The 20,068-nt window shown below is 33.5% G+C and overlaps 1 protein-coding gene across 1 annotated transcript in view; it reads left to right on the top strand.

The window, feature by feature from the left end:
- SLIT2 (slit guidance ligand 2) overlaps positions 1 to 20,068 on the top strand; it is a 368,482-nt gene that overhangs the window by 248,902 nt on the left and 99,512 nt on the right. Inside the window, 3 exon segments of the mRNA XM_017959289.2 lie at positions 10,103 to 10,174; positions 10,669 to 10,740; positions 17,748 to 17,819. Coding sequence (XP_017814778.2) covers positions 10,103 to 10,174; positions 10,669 to 10,740; positions 17,748 to 17,819 — 216 coding nt within the window.

Raw genomic sequence — 20,068 nt, 5'->3', positions numbered from 1 at the left:
GATATTATTGCTACTTCAAATCCACATACAAATTAGCTAACCTACAATATTACTTTCGCTTCACATTTTATGTTTTTATAACTTTGTGCTTTTCAGGCAAGCTAATATGAAAACATTCTCAATATTTTATGTCTGTTAGAAATATAGATGACATAGTACTTTTTAAAAGTATCTTATATCATGCATAATAAAAACCTTCTTTATGATAAAAAATTTTTCAAAAATGTTAAATTGTTTATTTCACTTAATTCCCATGGAAACACTATGTAGGAAACTACACACCTCCTAAAGGTTAGCAAAATTCTTTTAATTTTTTTTTAGTGTAGTAAATACTTTTGTTCATTTTTAAAATGAAAACCTGGTTTGAGATAGGAAGCTATCACTCCGATGTAGGCAATTAGAATTGCATTCTCAAATTTTCTTCTGAGATCCTCACAATAGCAGAAACTACAACTGTATCTCCTATATACTATGAAAGTACTAGTTTTTCCTCTATCAAATATAACTTGCCTAGAAATGTCATTAAATAAACTATCCTAGGATTAAACAAGTCAATATTATTTTATCTCTGATTCTGTGCTAATATATATATGGTTAGAAAAACAAAATGCAGTGATTCTTCTCTGGATTATTTTTTGTGTGAGTTTAGTAGTCATAATGTCATTGTATGCGAAAGAATTTTTTATGTAAACATCATTCATTATTATTTTTATTCCCTTGTGTTTTTGGATTATATTTTCTCAAGTTTTCATATTATGATTTCATCAGATGAGCCCAGAAAAAGAGAAAATACTTTACCTTCCTACAGACACGGAGCACCTCATTATTCAGCATACAAAACAGTGTTCTCAATGCGTTTCCACAGAAGAAGCTTCTCATGTTAATTTTTTTAGGGGGAGGGGGTTGAGGTCTCACTCTGTCACCTAGGCTGGAGTGCAGTGGCGCGATCTCGGCTCACTGCAACCTCCACCTCCAGGGCTCAAACAATCCTCCCACCTCAGCCTCCCATGTAGCTGGGACTACAGGTGCATGCCACCACACCCAACTAATTTTTTGTCTTTTCGATAGAGACGGAGTTTCACCTTGTTGCCCAGGTTAGTCTTGAACTCCTGAGCTTAAGCCATTCATCTGCCTCAACCTCTCAAAGTGCTGGGAGTACACGTGTGACCCACCACAGCCAGTAGATTCTCATGTTAATTCTTAGTTACCAGTAGCCACACTCAGTGTTCTCCTATAGCAACTTTGATAGCTCCATAGCAAAATAGTGTAAAATGAATTATGTAAAATACATTTATAGATGAAACCATGCAAGTAGTTCCACAGGCCATTATTGAGTTCACTATTAATCATTTGAGTGTTTTCATCTTTATTTTGGTAAAATTCCTAATTGTATATGCATATTTTGAGCAGTCTCTGATTGTCATTGAAAGAATAATTGACGAGAAAGAATTCTACTATTGAAAGAATAGTAGAAAAATTATCTTCAAAAGGCTTCATATGTTCACTATGTGCAGAGAAACCATTTTCGTGAAGACTTTGTGTTCATGATAAGAAAATTCTTCATTTGTATTCATTTTTTGCAACTTATTTCTTTCTTGTACCTAATTTCCCAAAAAGTTATTTAGGTAACACACATGTTATACGTACATATACCCAAACACACACAAATGTTGTACATGTGTTTTGTTAAATTGTGTGATAACTTAAGCAGAAAACTATATAATACCTTTGTCAAAAGAAAAATGTAGAGGATGGAATCAAACTTTTGTAATATTAGTTGAGAAGTAAAAGTGAGTATAACATTATAAATAAATTGGAGAAAAAGAAATATTAAAATAAGTGCAGAGATTAAAATGGTAAGGACAGACAGCAACTCCAACTGGTTTCTCTTAAAAAGTCCAAGGAATCTGATGAGTACTGTTGCAACACAAGAAGCACATGCAGAAAGGCAGCATTTTAAAAATATACTACTACATACTCAACAAGCATTTCTGAGTGCTTGCTCTGCATCAGGCATTATGGATAAAAGGGGACAGTCTCAACCTTCAAAATGCCTACAGTGCAGAGAATTGAAGCTTTACACGAACAGAATTTTAAACATGAGATAAGTAGTAAAATATATGTGCACAAAAAACAAAGAGGGAGGGCTACCTTGTTCTGCCTTAGAGAATCAAATAATCTTCAGGAATTAGGATGTGTTTTGCAGGCAGAGAACTTGAGGGCTCTTTTAGACCTAAGAAGCTGCATGTGCAAAGTCCCAGAAAAATGATAGAGTAGTGTGTTTTTGGAAAAATTAAAAATTGCAGTTGTTAGAATATAAAGTGGAAGCCAAATCTTGAAGAAGAGACTGTCCTGATGACAATAGAATACGAGGGAAATTGTATAGCAAGGTAGTAGCATGATTAGATTTCTTTGATAGGAAAATCACTCTAACATGGAATGGAGGGTGGTTTGAAAGAAAGGAGCCCACTGAGAATGAGGTTACAGCAGACTCTATAAAGGATAATGAAGGCAGGCCTAGCAGCAGATAGTGATTCCAAGAGGTGGCTCTAGTGCTCATGCAGTTGATTCCCCTAAAACTTCTATGGGAAAAAAATGGAGGCCCCCTCAAATGTAAAATCAGACCCATGTAGCCTCTGACATAAGAATGAAGACATCTGGGAAATAGTCACAATGTTATTTATTCTCACAATTAGTAAAAGTGTCATTGGCATTTTAGCAATTATGTTATAGACTGATGGTTAATCAGCTGGAATGACAGGTGAAAAATTACATAGTTCGTATTTTACTAGTGATCAGCATTATTTAAACTTTAGGAAAAAGATGATATATAATGTGGAGAATAACTCAGTGCAGGGGTGGAGAATAATGAGAACTACTCTCTGCTTATTGAATAATACTGTTAAACAAGTGGTACAGAAAGATGATTTTTGTAATTTTTTAAAACTAAAATGATTAGCAAGCAGGAGAGTTAGCTCAGTGTCTAACTCATAGTGTCTAAAAATTTTTTGTTATTAATGAGAAATAAAACAACAGAACCTCTAAGTGTTTTTCTTTCTTGGGTTGATTTAAAAATATATATATGAAAACATAATGATAGTGACATATTCTCTCCCCCTGAAATCTCTGGGCCATGTGCCTAAGCCCATTTTTCTCCTCTGAGTCTACACCATTTGGTTGCATCTATTGAGTGTATCTTTGTATTTGAATATGTGTCCTTGTGAATACATGCATGAAAATTTTAGCACTCATTCAGAAGGTGCACACACAGATATTTTTGTCTTGCTTTAAATGCTGAAAGACCAAATGGAAAATGAGGCATTTCTCTCCTATAAAAACACCAATTGAATTTTCACTTGGGGGAATCTATTTTAGAATGACATCACAAAAATGTAAAATAAAATTTAAAAATGAATACTTTTGAGGAACAAGGAATCCCAAGACAGAAAATGACAAGAACCAATTAGTATGGACACAATCCTAAGGCAAAACTTCTAGCTGTATGCAAAATATGTCACTCTAGAGGCCAATATTCACTAAGCTGCTGAAGATGTTTATTAAATTTGCAAAGTTCTGGAGACTGCAATTACAAAACAAATAATACTATAGGCTAAAATATGTTGGATCATTTTATGTGGAAATATATGAAAGATTTTAATGACATGATTTACTGCTAAAGCTGGAAGTAACATTCCAAAAATAGAAAGTACTTACTTTACGATTATATGTAATAGGCGTGATAATCCTTAACATCAAAGAAAAGGAATGTCATCTTCCTCCTTTTCAAATGATGGGCCAATCTTACCTATGAGGAGAATGTATTGGCTACAGCGGACAATTTAAGATTCAGAAGCTACAGTCATTCTGCCTCCCCTCCCCTTACCCCATTAAGACTATGTGCTGTTCTATGGCAGCTGCTTTTGCCATTTACGTTAAAAGCAGATGGAGAAAATGCAAAGAACTGTCAGTTTTATGGCCATGTATAATCAGCATCTGGGCTGTATGTTACAGACACAATCAATCCAAAGACATATTTTACTGGGTATTATGAAAACTTTTTGTGTTTCTAAGGCAGTCCCCAAATTACAGATAGTGCTATATTTTAATCCTGTTGATCACAGAGATTGCAGCCAGTTACATCTTTTCAGCTTCAATGTGAATGATGTATGTGTGTATGTGTTTCATATACAGTTACTGAGTTATCTGCAAAATTGTACTGCTAATTTGTTTAAGAGCATGATTCGGGACCATATATATTTATTTCACACTAGAAATAAAATAATGTGAGATTTATCTATACATTTATATAATTATTTATATAATGTATGTGTGGGGGGGTGTGGGTGTGTGTGGGGGGTTGTGAGGTTACAGTAGTCCCCTCTCTTCCACACTTTTGCTCTCCATGGTTTCGGTTACCCATGGTCAACCACAGTCTGAAAATATTAACGTATTTTGAGAGAGAGCGACCACATTCACATAACTTTTATTATAGCATGTTGTATTAATTGTTGTATTTTATTATTGATTGTTGTTAATCTCTTTAATTAAACTTGATCATAGGCATGTGTGTATAGAAAAATAAACAGTGTATATAGGGTTCCGTACAATCTGCAGTTTCAGACATTCAGGGGGTCTTGGAATGTATCCCCTGTGGGTAAGGGGAAACTATAGTATATGCTGTAAACTTTTAATTCTTTAATATATTGTGCTGCATATTATATTTTTGATTGCATATATATACATATTTTTATTATTTCACTATTTTTGTATAAGAAAGAAAATACCATATATTTTTTCTACATCTCATGTAATTCTTAGAAAACATTTATGGTAAGTTCTATTCTCCCCATTTTTCAGGAAGAGAAACTGAGACACAGAGAAAGAAAATAGCTTTTATAAGGTCCAGACAGCTAATCAGCTGCAGATCCAGGATTTAGTCCATGTCTATATAAGTGCAAAACTCATATTTTTAATCGCTAAATGACACACCTTGAAAAATTCTATGTATGTCTATAAAGTGTAGACATATCTCTTGAGGGCTATTGAAGATTTGGCATGTGGATGTTATTTTATATAGTTTGTCAAAATAACACAATTTTAAAACATTGAAAATAATGTCTAAGAATTGAATGCTAGAGAGCTGAAAGTGTCATTTAAAGTGCTAATACTGTTTAATGTCTTATAAATGTCTTTAGAACTATTTTTTAATTGCCCCGTCATACACACTGCATGTTGTATACTCTACTGATGTAAGATCTGCTCACCGATAACCATTAGTGTGTGTTACAGAGCCCATCAGTCCACAAGGGGCAGAATCAGACTTCATTGGACTAAAAGATGGCTGCACATAATTGACATATTCTAAGAGTCTTGTGTATTAAAGCAGAGGGATATTTCATGATTTTTTGTTTTCTATAATTTTTGAAATAGGCACCAGAAAGTGTTATATATTGTTTGTAGTTCATTCTTTAGGAACTTTAAAGGCGTGAAGACATGTATAATGAGGTAGCAGTAATTAGAGAGCAAGAGAAAAAATTGTAGAAGTGGAAACAGAATGGGAAGAAGTCTTTTATTGGATAAACATACTTTTGAGTTATTTTTAATGGTGTAGTTAGAAAACTGTCTTCATCTTCTCATATATTGAGCATGTAACTAAAATTTCCTTCTACATTTGAAAGAGTAGTAACAGCCATTGCTTTGGTTCCATGTATGTATGTATGTAAACACACAAACACGTACAGTGATAAGATGCTATGCAATCATTTCCATAAATTATGTGGAGAAAAAGGTGTTGGCTCCTCTTACATGGAAAAGTCTTTCTTGTAGTATGTGATTTACAGTACTTTCCTCCCCTAATCACTTTCTAAATCTATTTTTACTTTGAAACTCATGATACTGAATTTTCTCTGAAGGACTGGCATTTGAAAATCTCTTAATTATGGTGGATTTTATCCATGGCATGAAAATTTATCTTAGCCATTATACTATCTATTTTTGTAATCCTGGAATGTTTTTAATTAGGTTCTTTGTGGAACAATGGATTCAGATTTGCACTCTATAAAATTCAGCAGCTTCTATGCTATTAAAGCACAGATTACAGGACAGCAATGCTAGAAAATGTAAATTTTATTTGCCCTTTCTTTTTACCTCAACCTGAAAACTTTAGTATTTCACTTCTTTATTTTTTATGATGTAAGTATGTTTTCTTCTTTTTGTAAGACAAAGGACATCATTTGAGATGTGTGTTGGTTTTAGTTTATCAAATATATTCTAAAGTTCTTACAATGAAAAGGACAAACTCTTTATTCTAAAGACCCAAACATTTGCAATAAGTACAAATTAGTTTATTGTTTGTCCACTAAGGAAGAGACAACAGGCATTTTGTAATATATTACAATTTAATCTGTCCATGGTAGAATATTTTCCTGCTTGAAAATCTGTCCCTCTGAATGATGGATGCAATTATGTTTTGCCTTAATGAACTGCTGAGACAGTGCAGTAAAAACCAATTCGCTGCTGAGTCAGTGTAAATAACAATGTAAACTGTGTATCAAATACTTTTTTTTGGAACAAGATTGAAAATAGATAAATGAATAAAAGTAAACAAATCCATGGTACATGTCATCGTACAACTTTCTGTTGTACATGTAAATGCAATAGTTTGCAATGTGAAGATCAAGTCCTTGGTACATTGCAATAACGGATGATTCACACAGCATCACTCAAATGTGTCCAAAGTATTATTTTTGCATATAAAAATATAATGCCATTTTATCGTGACTCCTCTTTGTTTTATAACTTTTTGAGTATGCATTTTCAAAAAACAAAGGCCTTATTTATTGTATAATTTGGGGTTTTTTTGCTTTCAATCAGTGAAATTAGTTGTAGATTAATTACAGAAATTATCATAACATATATTTGAGTGTCATTAGAAAAATTAGTGATCATTACAATTATTCTAGTTTGAGACTTTAAAATAATAAATTAATTTTAAAATTTCCAAGGAATATCTTCAATTATATCAAATTATAGAATTAGTTTGGCCACATTTGTGAGCTCAGGCTATTGACATTTCAGAAGTCTCTACGCTGAATATAGCATTTAAAAAAGACTTATATTGGAGAAATTTGTTTTGAAATCTAACTGGAAAATAAGATTATTTATCAATAAAACTTTCACAAATGTATGAACATCTCTGCTTTTTTATTATCATTGAATTCCAGTCATATAGCATAATATTTTGGACAGAGTAGACATTAAATATTTATAGGGTGAATGAACTAATTAATGATTATTGGTTTCTTTAGATTGTTTTCAAGAACCTGAAATCATATCTATGAAAAGTAGTGTATGAACTAGCTTTGCATTACTATTAAAAGAAATCTACTAGTCGCTAAGAATTATTATTTTTTTCTCATCATATCACTATGTTATTGTGAGCAAATCTTTAACACATTGAAATAATATTTAACTGGCCAGGATATGAAGTCTTCTAACCAATCAATAATATTCCATCTGTAGCTCGTTTTCTCTGTATATTTATTGATTACATTTTAAGCTTAAAATTCTACTATAAGAACGAATAAAGGCCAAAAAGAATTTCTCTTAACTGTCAATCAAAACATTCTAATCAATAAAGTAACAAGCAAATGATTTACATGTCCTTTACTCTATTTAGAGCTTTTGAAAAAAAACTCCCTTTCTTACAACCTAGATAAATAATACAGATGACAAACTCATATTTCCATCATACAGTTTATTTACTGTCTTCTGGAGTAAATCTGCCCATTAGGAGCCAAGAACCCAGTGAGCAGGGATATGTGAAAACGAATAGAATACAGTGAAGTACGAGCAGAGGAGTTAAGATGGTGTCCTTGGGTATATAGGAAAAGGCGCAACTCATTATACCTTAGAAAATAAGGAAAGGATTTAAAAGGAGGCCATGTTTTCGCTGTCTTAAAATAACTAAGCATTATTAATATCAATACTAGTATAAAAGTATCACTAACATACATGTCCAATAATAAGAAAGAATTGAGGAAATAGGATACGTTTCGACAATGGAATATTATGAAGGCATTAAAAGTAATGTCTTCCAAAATGTTTAATGATACAGCAGTACATGTGTGATATGAGGTTGGATGTAAAGACAATACACGCAATTTTATTTGCAGTAATACCTCAGTTACATAAAACACACTCAAAATTCTGTATGCGGTAATACCTCAGTTATATAAAATAAATATGCAAGCAAAAAAACGCTAAAGTAAAACTCACTGATCTGAGTGATGCATTACGGATTTAGTTTTTAACCATATTTTTTACATTTTCCAAGTACAGTAAGCACCAAGGAGATAGAGTGTCTCATCAAAGCAAAAAAAGATTGTTAGTAATATCAAATGTTACAGTGAGTTCAAGAGCAATGAAAACTGAGGAAACCCGTTGAATGGTGAAATAAAGAGGTCAGAGAAGGAACCCTGATGCTGTTGAAGAAAAACCGTAGCACTGTGAGAAGGGCTTTAAAATCAGAAAAGACCAAAATTTTGGCAATTTGATTTAATGTCCTAGGGATAATTTGTTTGTTTTGATTTTATTTTCATTAAATGTTGTGTGTATGTGTGTGTGTGCGTGTGTGTGTGTGTGTGTGTATGTGTTAAAGTATTACCAACATTCAATAAAAATGAATTAATGTATATGACACATATATGGTATGTTTTCATGATATTTATTCATATTTAAATATATACACACATATACATATATATATTTATATAATATATATATGCATATATTTTTTCAAATCCAGGCAGGAAAGTGGAACTCATGCTAGGTGAGCTTTATTTTCCTGTTGAAAATGAACTCTATTTTTCTGTTGAAAAACAGAGGGATTTAATATAGAGAATGGACTAAACAATTGCAGGAAGATAACAGGGAAAAAACTGCTACCACCCCAGGGCTATAAAGACAGAAGAAGCTGGTATTTTACAAAATTAGAAGGTGGCACCAGCAGAAAGTAAAATTAGGAAGGAGACGAGACCACTTCTGTAGACATCCCCTGAGACAGAGAAAGGAAGACATACCCCAGCTTCTCCTCTCCGCCAACCCTTCACCACCCTACCAGTGTCTGTCACTGGCAAATCTCACAGCAGCCTGTTGGCAAGTGAGCCTGGGATATATGGTTCACTGGAGTCAGCTCTCTGGGACACAGAGCAGAATAGAGGCGAAGGGCATGGGAAATGATCATAATGATGTTTCTTTGGAGAGAAAGGAGGCTGAGAAGCAACGTTTTTTTGATAGACTAAAATATGTACCAAAGACTTCATGAAATCTACTGATTTGTGCGTTGATTCATAACTAGGTGGGTAAAATCTTGTCTTTCTCTGTTAGCAGGACCATAGAGTAGATGATATCAGAGTTATTTTCAACTCTGTGATTTTAGTATACCATAAAAATACTTCAGTGGTGCTCAAATGCACTTCGCTGCAGTGGATTTTATGTGAAATATTCACAAAATGAATCCACAGAGCCTAGACTGTCTTACTGAAAGTATCTGTAGCATATATGGATTTATAATTTAACATTTTGCCTCATAAGAAGCTTCAAAATTAATTTTGTGAGTAGAAAATGATTTTTTAACCTATAATACACTTTCTGTAGAGGAAATAAAAGTTTTATAAAATTTAATATTCAACAGTAATTTTCTTTGTGGAAGAGTTATGATTGTATCTAAAATATGTAATAGATTTATTCAGTATTTCTACCTATTTCTCCAATTTATATTAAGGTAATTAAAATGTACTCCTAAGTTAGTTTCTTAAAGGTATTATTTCTTTTGTACAAAGTCCAGACTTAAATATTGATGGATATGTAGTACTTAAAAATCTGAATATTTTAATTATTTTTATAATTGCCTTGTTTTTAATCCCAATTTGCTTCACATTTAGGGACAGAAAAATTAAATTTAGTGCTTATTTTTCAGGAAAAAAATATATCAGTCATGAAGAACATCAATTTTACTTCTTGACATCAGTCCTGAGCTTGAATTAAACATGTCTGAAGGCTCACGTCTCCATTTAAAAAGTTGAATTTTTTTTCATTGCAGACGTTTGGAACAGAACACAATCAAAGTCATCCCTCCTGGAGCTTTCTCACCATATAAAAAGCTTAGAAGAATGTGAGTGAACAATATTCTACAATATATGTAATTTTAAAAATTAGACAGGTCATGGGACCATGCAAAGAAACCTAAGTATGAGTATATCAGTGTTTGACAGCTTAAATATTAAGTGATGTGACTGTCTGATTACTAGCTCTGTAATAATATTTTAATCTTACTATCTAAACTATGTAATTTTAAAGGTCTCTGTAATTTAGCATATTGATTCACACAAATGTGAATGTTTATGGTCAATATATTTTGCAAATATATTCAGGTGTTCTATTGTCAAAAATAAGACATGGCATCTTATATGGGAAAATAGACAATGGTTATTTTTTAAAGCATGATTTCTTTTTTAAATTTCGGATCCCTCAGATGTTAAGTGTTGCACATTTTGTACATGTATTGATGAGTACAAAACCAACATTTAAAAGCCATACGTAGCTATTTCCACAGTAAATCTCACTGACATTCGATTGAATGTAACCTAACCCTATTTCTAATCTTAGCGACCTGAGCAATAATCAGATCTCTGAACTTGCACCAGATGCTTTCCAAGGACTACGCTCTCTGAATTCACTGTAAGTATTCACTGGGTCACTGAAGGAAAACAGAAAACCACAGCAAAGAGTGGCTACCTTTTTTAAATTGGGGTTTAAAAATACTCTTAGGGGTTTATTGTGAATAATGAATTATTAATAATGTTAATTATTATTAATCATTACTGGATCCCATTATTTTTATGGAGGACTGCTACCTGTCACTAAAATTCACCAGTTTGATCATTTTGCTGTTAGGAGAGCAAGAGTCAGATCCCCTTTTTGACCATTTTTTTATTTCTAAAAGAAAAAGAAAATATTTATTTTGGAAAGCATATAGCTAGTATCTAGGGACAATATCAGTCTCCTTTGAAATGCTAGGCAAAGTCTTGCTGAGAACACTTGAAGATGACCACTGAGAGGAAACCTCGACTCTTTTTCATCACCTTAATGCTATCCTAAAAGAATAAGCTTTTAATCTCTCAAAGAACAAAGATTTTAAAATATGACAGCTTTTTAATGTCAAGAGAACCTTCAGAAAGATAACTATGTAAATTAAAGAAGTTTAAATATATAGAAGCTGTTATTAATATTACTTCACACTTGTAAAAAAATCTTCAAAAGTCCACCAAGTAACCTTTAGATCAGATTTTAAAATTCAAAAGTGGAAGCTGGCACATTTTTATTTTTTAAGAGCTGATACTCAGAGAAAGGTTCTTATTGATGTCAATTCCTGCCGAAATCTTTCAGATTTCAGAGGTCAGGGGTAGCCAGTGAGAATGCCGAGATACACACGTGCGAGACCCAGATAAACCCCTGGAGTTTGTGGAACAAATTGCTGGCACTCTTTCCAAGGGGAGAGCTAGATCGAAGTGCTCATCTGGGCACATGAGTGTTCAGATTGCTATGTTAGTCTGTTAAAAAAAAAAAAAAAAAAAAACTACAATTTTATTTTTAAAAAGGAAAATGGAAAACTGTTGCTTAAGTGGCAGTATCCACTTGGGTTCACTTTTGCTTTTTTTGTCTTGGAGGGTTTTGACTAGAAGAAGCACAAGATTAAAGGAACAATTGTTGGCAGAAAATATAGAGTGTAGTCATGTATTGCTCTCAGGCTATACTGTCAGGTTCTAAAATAACTAGGTTCAATGTAAAACTCAGATCACCCAGTCAGATTGTCCGTAAAGTACTGTTAGCACCATTCTGAACAGTAATACTATCCAGAATAAACATTGACAACCTCCCCATCATACAGAAGGACAAAAGGCAAATCAGCATATCAGTTCCTGATTCTCCACAACTTTGGTCCTCAAAGATAACCATTATATGTCAAGAAGAAGAGAAATCAGTGGGAAATTCTTATTTATATCAGCTTGCTTGCAGAGTTTGATAGTAAGCTCTTGCCTTAATAGTGTTAATTGACACTTCTGTGGTTGTAAGAATTAAAAGAAAATATATAAAGATATTTAAAAGTAAATTATAAATAGAACAGCTTATTATAATTTGTTACTTCTCTCAATAAATTACATTATGTTTGTTGATAAGCAGGTTCCTGTAATTAATGATGATAAATTATGTAATCTAATAAACAATAAAATAGTGTGTTGTCACTCTTTTTGCTATTTGCTAACACATATAAAATAACATGATTGCTACATTGAAATCTAAGGCCTCGTGGTGAGAGCACTCACACACCCAGTTGTCTTAGAAGGCTGTAGAAAAGCTTTATCTTTACTTGAGGATAAAGTAAACTGCAGTTAAGTGAGGGAGTTAAGTCACTGGGGTTTTTCCAGTTCAAAATGTAGCAATACGTGGAAGATTACAAACTGTTTGCCGAAAGTGGAATACCTGCATAATACTGTAAAACAGATAAACTGGAAGAGAATCAACTAACTGAGTTATTTTAGAGAAAGCCCACGTGTCACCACACATATTATTTTCCTCGTCATGTTCACAGTTTGAGTTCACTTTCCAAAGATTAAGTTATTTTCCCCTCCTTAAAATATATAACTACACATATTTGCAATATTTCTCTTCTTCATTGATCCACAGTTAATATGTTCAAAAGAAATGTATTGGGCCCGATTATGTACCAGGCCCTAGTAGAGGGTCTAGAGATGCAGAGTGCCCAGAATACAAAAATCCCTGCTTCATGGAGGAGACCAATGATAAACTGGCAAATGTATAGTATACATAAAATTTACCTATATTTATAGTATTACATCTATCTGTGGATGAAAATGCTATGAATAAAAATAAAGACAGAACAAGGGATAAGGAATGCTGTGGTTGGGGGGAAGCTAAAACCTTAAATAGGATGATCAACAAAGACCTGAAGAGTGAACTGTGTAGATAGTACAGATATATAGAGGAAAGGCATTCAAGACAGAGGGAACAGTTAAATACTAAGGACCTTTAGCAGGAGTATGCTAGATGTTTCAAGAATTAGCAAAAAATATCACTGCGACTGGAGAGTAGTGGGTGCTTGAAACTGAAGTAATGAAGAGAATGCAATTGTAACTACAGGTCTGGGACACTATAATTAGGGTGGGGGAGGAAAGCCAGTGAAAGCTAAATTTCCAGAAAAGAATTGTGCTGGAGATCATGATAGTGACCAGGAGTTAAAACCTTCCAGAAGGGAGCAGAGTACTTGGGAGTATGTAGTTGCAACACCTCTCTTTATTTAAATAAAAATTTTGCTTACAAGTTTCACTTACACCTGATACTTTAATACCATGCCTTTCTAGAACTGTACTCAAGAATATAGACAGATTAATTTAATCACTGCATTTGCTAAATACATGAAAATATTTGAAGGTGATATGATGCCAAGCACCTCTATTGCATTCTACTTAAAAAATAAAAATTTCAGCCAGGCGTGGTGGCTCACGCCTGTAATCCCAACACTTTGGGAGGCCTAGGCAGGCAGATCAGTTGAAGTGAGGAGTTCAAAACCAGCCTGGCCAACATGGTGAAACCCCATCTCTACTGAAAATACAAAAATTAGCCAAACGTGGTGGTGCACGCCTGTAATCCCAGCTACTCAGGAGGCTGAGGTACAAGAATCGCTTGAACCCAGGAGGCGGAGGTTGTAGTGAGCCGCGATTGCACCACTGCACTCCAACCTGGGTGACAAAGTGAGTCTCTGTCTCAAATAAATAAATAAATAAATAAATAAATAAAAATTTCAAGTTATGTAATCACCAAAATTGCATCTCTTAGAGACAAGTGGACTTGATTTACCTAATGTTTTTTATGTCCTCTCCTACTAAGAAATCCTATAACTTTTAATTAACATTATTATTTATTTTTATTATGTATTATGTAAAATTATAATGTTATATTAATATATTGTTACATAGTATAATATGCAATATATTAACGAAACAAAAACCAAACATCATGTCATTTTATCTTCAGGGATTTTAAAATTTCTTTCAATGTGACATCAACAAGATTTTTATAATATTTAGTAATAATGTCTTAAGAATTCAGCATACTAGTGTTTTTAGCATTGTCTGTAAACAGTTTTTATTGTTTTCTGCTTATTACTTGGAAACGTCCTTCTATAGTAACAAAACGTTGTATCAATGTAGCATACTGCTAAGCATATCACCTTTAGGACACTAGGTGGCTATGTCCAAATCCTGGCTCTAGTACTTAATAGTTAGAGGCTGAGCTAGTTACTAAATTCCCTGGGTATTAGTTCTTCCATCTCTAAAATGAGGATAAAGTTATAGAGTAAACATCAAGAGATAATAGGTATGGCCATGGCAAATTCATCTCTTGATACAAAGCAATTTGTATGTTTCTGGATCTCAATTATTTCAGAGAATCTTTCTTTATGCCCAAGGTCCTCAATGTATGATTTTTCTCTTTTCCCATTTTCTTCATTAGCCCTTTGTAAACTATTTTAATTCATTTACTCTAATTTCCTTATTTCTTGAACTAGCTCCCAAATTCCACAGGGGTCTACAGTGGAAGACTTGAACGCTGTACTTAGATTTCCGGCAACCTTTTCCTAAATTGCTGTTAAGTTTCCTGCCCAGTATCTTGCATTTTACTACAGGTTTTCAATGAAAATTAAAAGGTAGCACCTCTCTTTTGTCCTCTGCTTTATCTTTACTGAACTCTTATAAAAATCACTTCGAGTTATAACTTTCAAATGTATACGTTTTAAAAATTTTGTAAGTATAATTTCCCTGACATTTTTTTGAATAATAAAGCCTCTGCCCATGACACTTTTTTCATGATAGTCATCTTATAGGTTGCTATTTTGGACTTTTTTTTCTCTTCAGTAGGAGTTGTCTTCTGCCAGCTTTCTTTTTTGAGACAGAGGGTCACACTCTCACCCAGGCTGCAGTGCAGGGGCGCGATCTCGGCTCACTGCAACCTCTGCCTCCCAGGTTCAACCGATTCTCCTGCTTCAGCCTCCCGAGTAGCTGGGATTGCGCCTGCCACCACACCCAGCTAATTTTTTGTGTTTTTAGTAGAGACTGGGTTTCACTGTGTTGGCCAGACTGGTCTCGAACTCCTGACCTGGTGATCCGGCCCCCTTGGCCTCCCAAAGTGTTGGGACTACAGGCATGAGCCACTGCGCCTGGCCTCCGCCGGCTTTCAACAAGAGCAGGAGAGCTCAAACGCTGGTAACCAGCTATTGCTGCCTCTTACTGTCCTCATGCTGAAACTCACAAGGGCTAAACTGTGTTTAACATTCTTGGCCTTCCTTATAGCAGCAGGTACAAGAACTGCCTTAAAATTTCCCTATTGTTCCAAAAGACTAGTCAAAAAAAATCTCTATCAGAGTATTTGTATGTTGTACACATATAATAGTACATATGTATATACTGTCTATGTGGTATGCTGAACATAAGTCATGTATAAACTGTAGAGAAGATACTCAATTAGTCATTCTTGGTATTTGGGTGATATTATCCACATCCCTCATGTATTGATTTTCTTTTCAGCTGATTGCACTTTTGTCTTTCAATTTCTTTAAAACATTTCTTTTCCTCCAACAGTGTAGGACAAATTCTCACTGGCCTTCTCTTAGTTTATATCTTTATGTGATGATATTTCTTTCCCTCATTTTTATAGATTTTGGCCCTATTTCCTGGGCTGTCATCCAACTTCTCTATCCTGGTCTTTGGATTTTTTATATTTTAACTTATTTTCCTTGCTGTCATTTTGATCTCATTGCTATGTAAAATACTGTACCCAGCCCTAGTCCTGCTAAACCTTTTTGGAGAAATGTCATTCCCATCACGTTGAGTATTTCTTTATTATTCTTATGGTTAATACTCCATACAGCAATAATACCTATACGGATAGATTTCCTACATCCTAGTGTAATTTTCTCCTTTTTTGCTGTTTACCCACTTTGTCTCATTACAATAGCATCTGTTACTTTTTAACATGGTCTTAAGGAAAACAATGATTTATTGGAAAAAATAATTCCACAATATAAATACGATGCATCTCCTAGCTTGTTCTCCTTTCTTGCTATTTGGGCCAACCTTCAAAGCAAAAGTCTCAAGTGAACAACCTACTAAATTGTCTACCCCTTGATCCTCATGCAGGTTCTCCACAATTTGTACACATCTTTGTTCCTTTCTAAATTGCGGTGGATTCACAATATCAGACTCTTTGACTATTCAAAATTACTCTTTTGGATTTCCCTTTGAAGCCATATCTTCTTTATCTCAGTCATATCAGTGCCTGAGACATGGGCAGATGATGGGCATTCAAAAATGACTATTGAATTGAGCACCAAACTTAGAATCTGGCTACGTTACTGGCATGTAATAAGTGCACAATCTCTATTGCTGAGTGAATGAATTGAATGATATTGAATTGAACATCCCAAATTGGTGCCATCTTAATCTACTCATTTGTGTTTCCTAATGCCCTCTCTTCTGTTAATCTTGACCTCAAAATATATATCTATTCATGCTTTACCTTTTCTGATTCCCTTTCTGCCTCGTTCTGGACAATATAGAATCCTCTCTTTTGTTCTTTGATTTTTAAAATGGTTTATTTTCTAATTGATTTACTTTTCTAAAGAAATCTACGTTTTCTATAAACAAAATTTCATGTTCTGTTTTATAGTTATATCATGGAATCTAAAGAGACGAATGGAATATCTCTTTACACTATAATAGCACCCAGCTTTATTTATTCCTTTGAGGATTTTGTTCACGTTTTATAATATACCTTACCTCTCTGTGACATTTTGAAAAAGGAACAGCTTTTCTCTCACATATTCATTTCTCTTGTATTATTATTTTCTTCCTTTTCAAAAAGAGATTATATACTGCTGCCAAACATATCAATTATTTAGATTCTCATTTCAGCTTTTTCTTTATAAGTTATGGCAACCATTTGTTTATTTCCCAAAAGAATATCTCTCTGATCTTTGAAAATAATATATGCTTATTTTAGAGATATATTAAAATACACAAAAATATGTAATGTAAATTCAAATCACCTCTGGATGGCAAATCATCTGCCATCTAAATATGTTTCCCTTTTATTTTGTGCATATATGTATATATTTTTTAAACAAAATTAACATAATACTTTAACATGCTTCTTTTTTACTTAATGTTGTATGTATCATGAGGACTTGTATGTTACTACGTACTCTTCTATTCTTGATTCTACACTTAGCATTCTTCTTTGTTATATATGATGTGCTCTTATTACATATGAACTGTGTATGTGTGTGAGTAGAAAAACAACTTAAAAGGAAACATTTCTATGAAAAGGCAATGCAAGTGGAAATTGTGTGTGTGTGTGTGTGTGTGTGTGTGTGTATATATATATATATAGTGTTCTTTATTTTTTTGTTTTCCAAATGTCCTACAGTAAGCATCTATCTGATCTGCAATCAGGCAAAAGACATTTGTAAATGAAGTTTGTTTACTCAGCTGTAACTTTTATGATGTATTGATTGCCTACTAACTTCCTCTATGCCTGAGTAAATATGTATTAGATGAATTTGTTATGCAGGTTCGGTGTCTAATTTTTTTCATTTAAAACATTTTTTTCAGTGTCCTCTATGGAAATAAAATCACAGAACTCCCCAAGAGTTTATTTGAAGGACTGTTTTCCTTACAGCTCCTGTAAGTATTTGATTGTTTTCCATCTCTCGAGCCTAATAATATATATTAGCCGGTTTGTTATCTCATATTTTTATGGAGGCTTTGGAAAAATTTGACTCAAAATGATACAGTTTAACAAAATAGAAAAGATTAGTCTAGCCAAGCTAACATTCTTGATTATTTACTTGAAGACACTACTTTTTGGAGTAGTCCCCAAACCATTTTCTCTACACTATCATGAATGTATGCATTCTGGCTGCTCTATCATTTAAAGCTTCTACAATCCCTGTCCTTGTGAAACATCTCTGTTTTAACTTAACCAGTAGCTGGAACCGAGAAAGATATGGTGATATACTCAACAACCTTTGTCCAAAGAATCTGCAGGAGCCACAGTATTGCAATAACTTCCTCAAACACAGATGGTGTGCGGTGAACTGTAACACACGGTAGTCTTCAGACTAACCTTTAGAGAGAGAATTACCTGTAAATCAAAGACCACTCTGATTAAACAATAGATACTGCTCATTTGTCTCAAAAGAAGCACTTACCATACATATTTGCAAAAAGCAGATTTAACACCATGTGTTTTAATGCATGCCCATATGAAAAGTAAAGTTGGAAAAAATATGCAAATATTAAAACTTGGTAATCATCAAATTCTATTCGTATCATCAAACAGACGACCTCATTTGGGGCACACACTGGCCTAGATGCTTTAGATACAAAGATAATTGTGTTGTAATTTTTTTCTTAGTAAATCTCCCTTAAAATTCTTATGTATACAGTGTTATTTTCCCTCTGGAGTATATTTATTTCTTGGCATTTATTTGGTAACTATTTATTCCTAATCCCACAGTCTTCATATATATATGCGCATATATATTATATATATTATATGTAATATGTATTATATACTTATATATAACATATATTATATATACAATTCCTGAATTGATAAACTTATATTCTTAATTACATCCTATTATCCATGTCTTAAACTTTTTCACCATTATGCAGAAATGTATTTTACATTCCATCCCAGCACGCACACATACAAACAAATGAAACAAAATGTTAACAAAACAATAATGAACCTTATTATGTGTAGTGCTCTCCTTTCTGTTCACCCCCTGCCCCAATTCTCTCTTTATTTTCTCAGTGCTACATAACCCAGTAAATTTATTTTACAATAGACCAATGAGTTATGACAAATACTGATTTCATTACTTAATGACTTTATTTGGGTTTCAAATTTTTCTAAGCTTCGCATTTCCATTATTAAATATTGTTACTAATTTGATAAAATTATGCTATTCACAGTCCAGATGTCTGTACGCATTGTAGATATCACTTGATGCTGTAACCAAGTATTGCCTACTTGTGACTCACCTCTCTGCCATTCTTCCACATTTCCCTAGAATTACTCTCTGTGCCAGTTATTCACAGTCACTCTTACTATCACTGACCTATCTACTACCAATACATAAAATGTCACCTTCTTTTTCTTTCCATGCACACTTATTGGTGGCTGATGTAACACACATGCTAATAAAATATGGAGATCTATATAGATAAACCTTCTAAAGCCATCTTTATAAAGTTTCATTTCTACACTAAGGCTCATTCTTAAGCCTGCCAGAGCGAAAGAATGACATGATTATTTCTTTACAGCTGACTGAGAACCTGGTAAAGTTAAGTGTCTTAGTTTTGGTTGGTCAGATATTAGAGAGAAGAGTCAGGGAAATAAAAGAAACAAAACAGATTGTTGTTTAATATTTATTTACTATTCCTTGGGCCACACTGAGTTAAAGTGAGTACAAACTGCATAGATGCAAGATGATGCAACACGACATCTTTCAGTTTCTTCAGGCTCCACACAATTTCATTGTCCTTGTTTGCTCTCTAACTGCTTTATTCAATTAGATTATTAATTAAAGAACAGGTCAGCATTACTCTCCTCCCAGGGAGGAGAGGTATGGAGTTAAGCAGCCCCTGTCACCCACCATTTCTTGAAGGCTTTTAAGAAACTATTACATATACCAGAGGGAAGATGAAAACTTCAGCTCCTGACGGGGAATCAAAGAGCACAGCCAATTGAATCACCGTGAGAAAGTCATCACTTTGCATGTTGCTGATGTAGCACCTTTAAAAAAATCAAGTAAAACAGAAATACCCCATGTTAACACAGAGATCGTTTTATTGTCAAAGGAGAAAATATTTTTAGTATGTTAGATAACGAGGCATAGCCAAACCACATGACACATATTTTT

The sequence above is a fragment of the Papio anubis genome, chromosome 3, assembly GCF_008728515.1.
Source record: "Papio anubis isolate 15944 chromosome 3, Panubis1.0, whole genome shotgun sequence".
Classification (NCBI taxonomy): Eukaryota; Metazoa; Chordata; class Mammalia; order Primates; family Cercopithecidae; genus Papio; species Papio anubis.
This window is presented reverse-complemented; position numbering and strand designations above follow the sequence as displayed.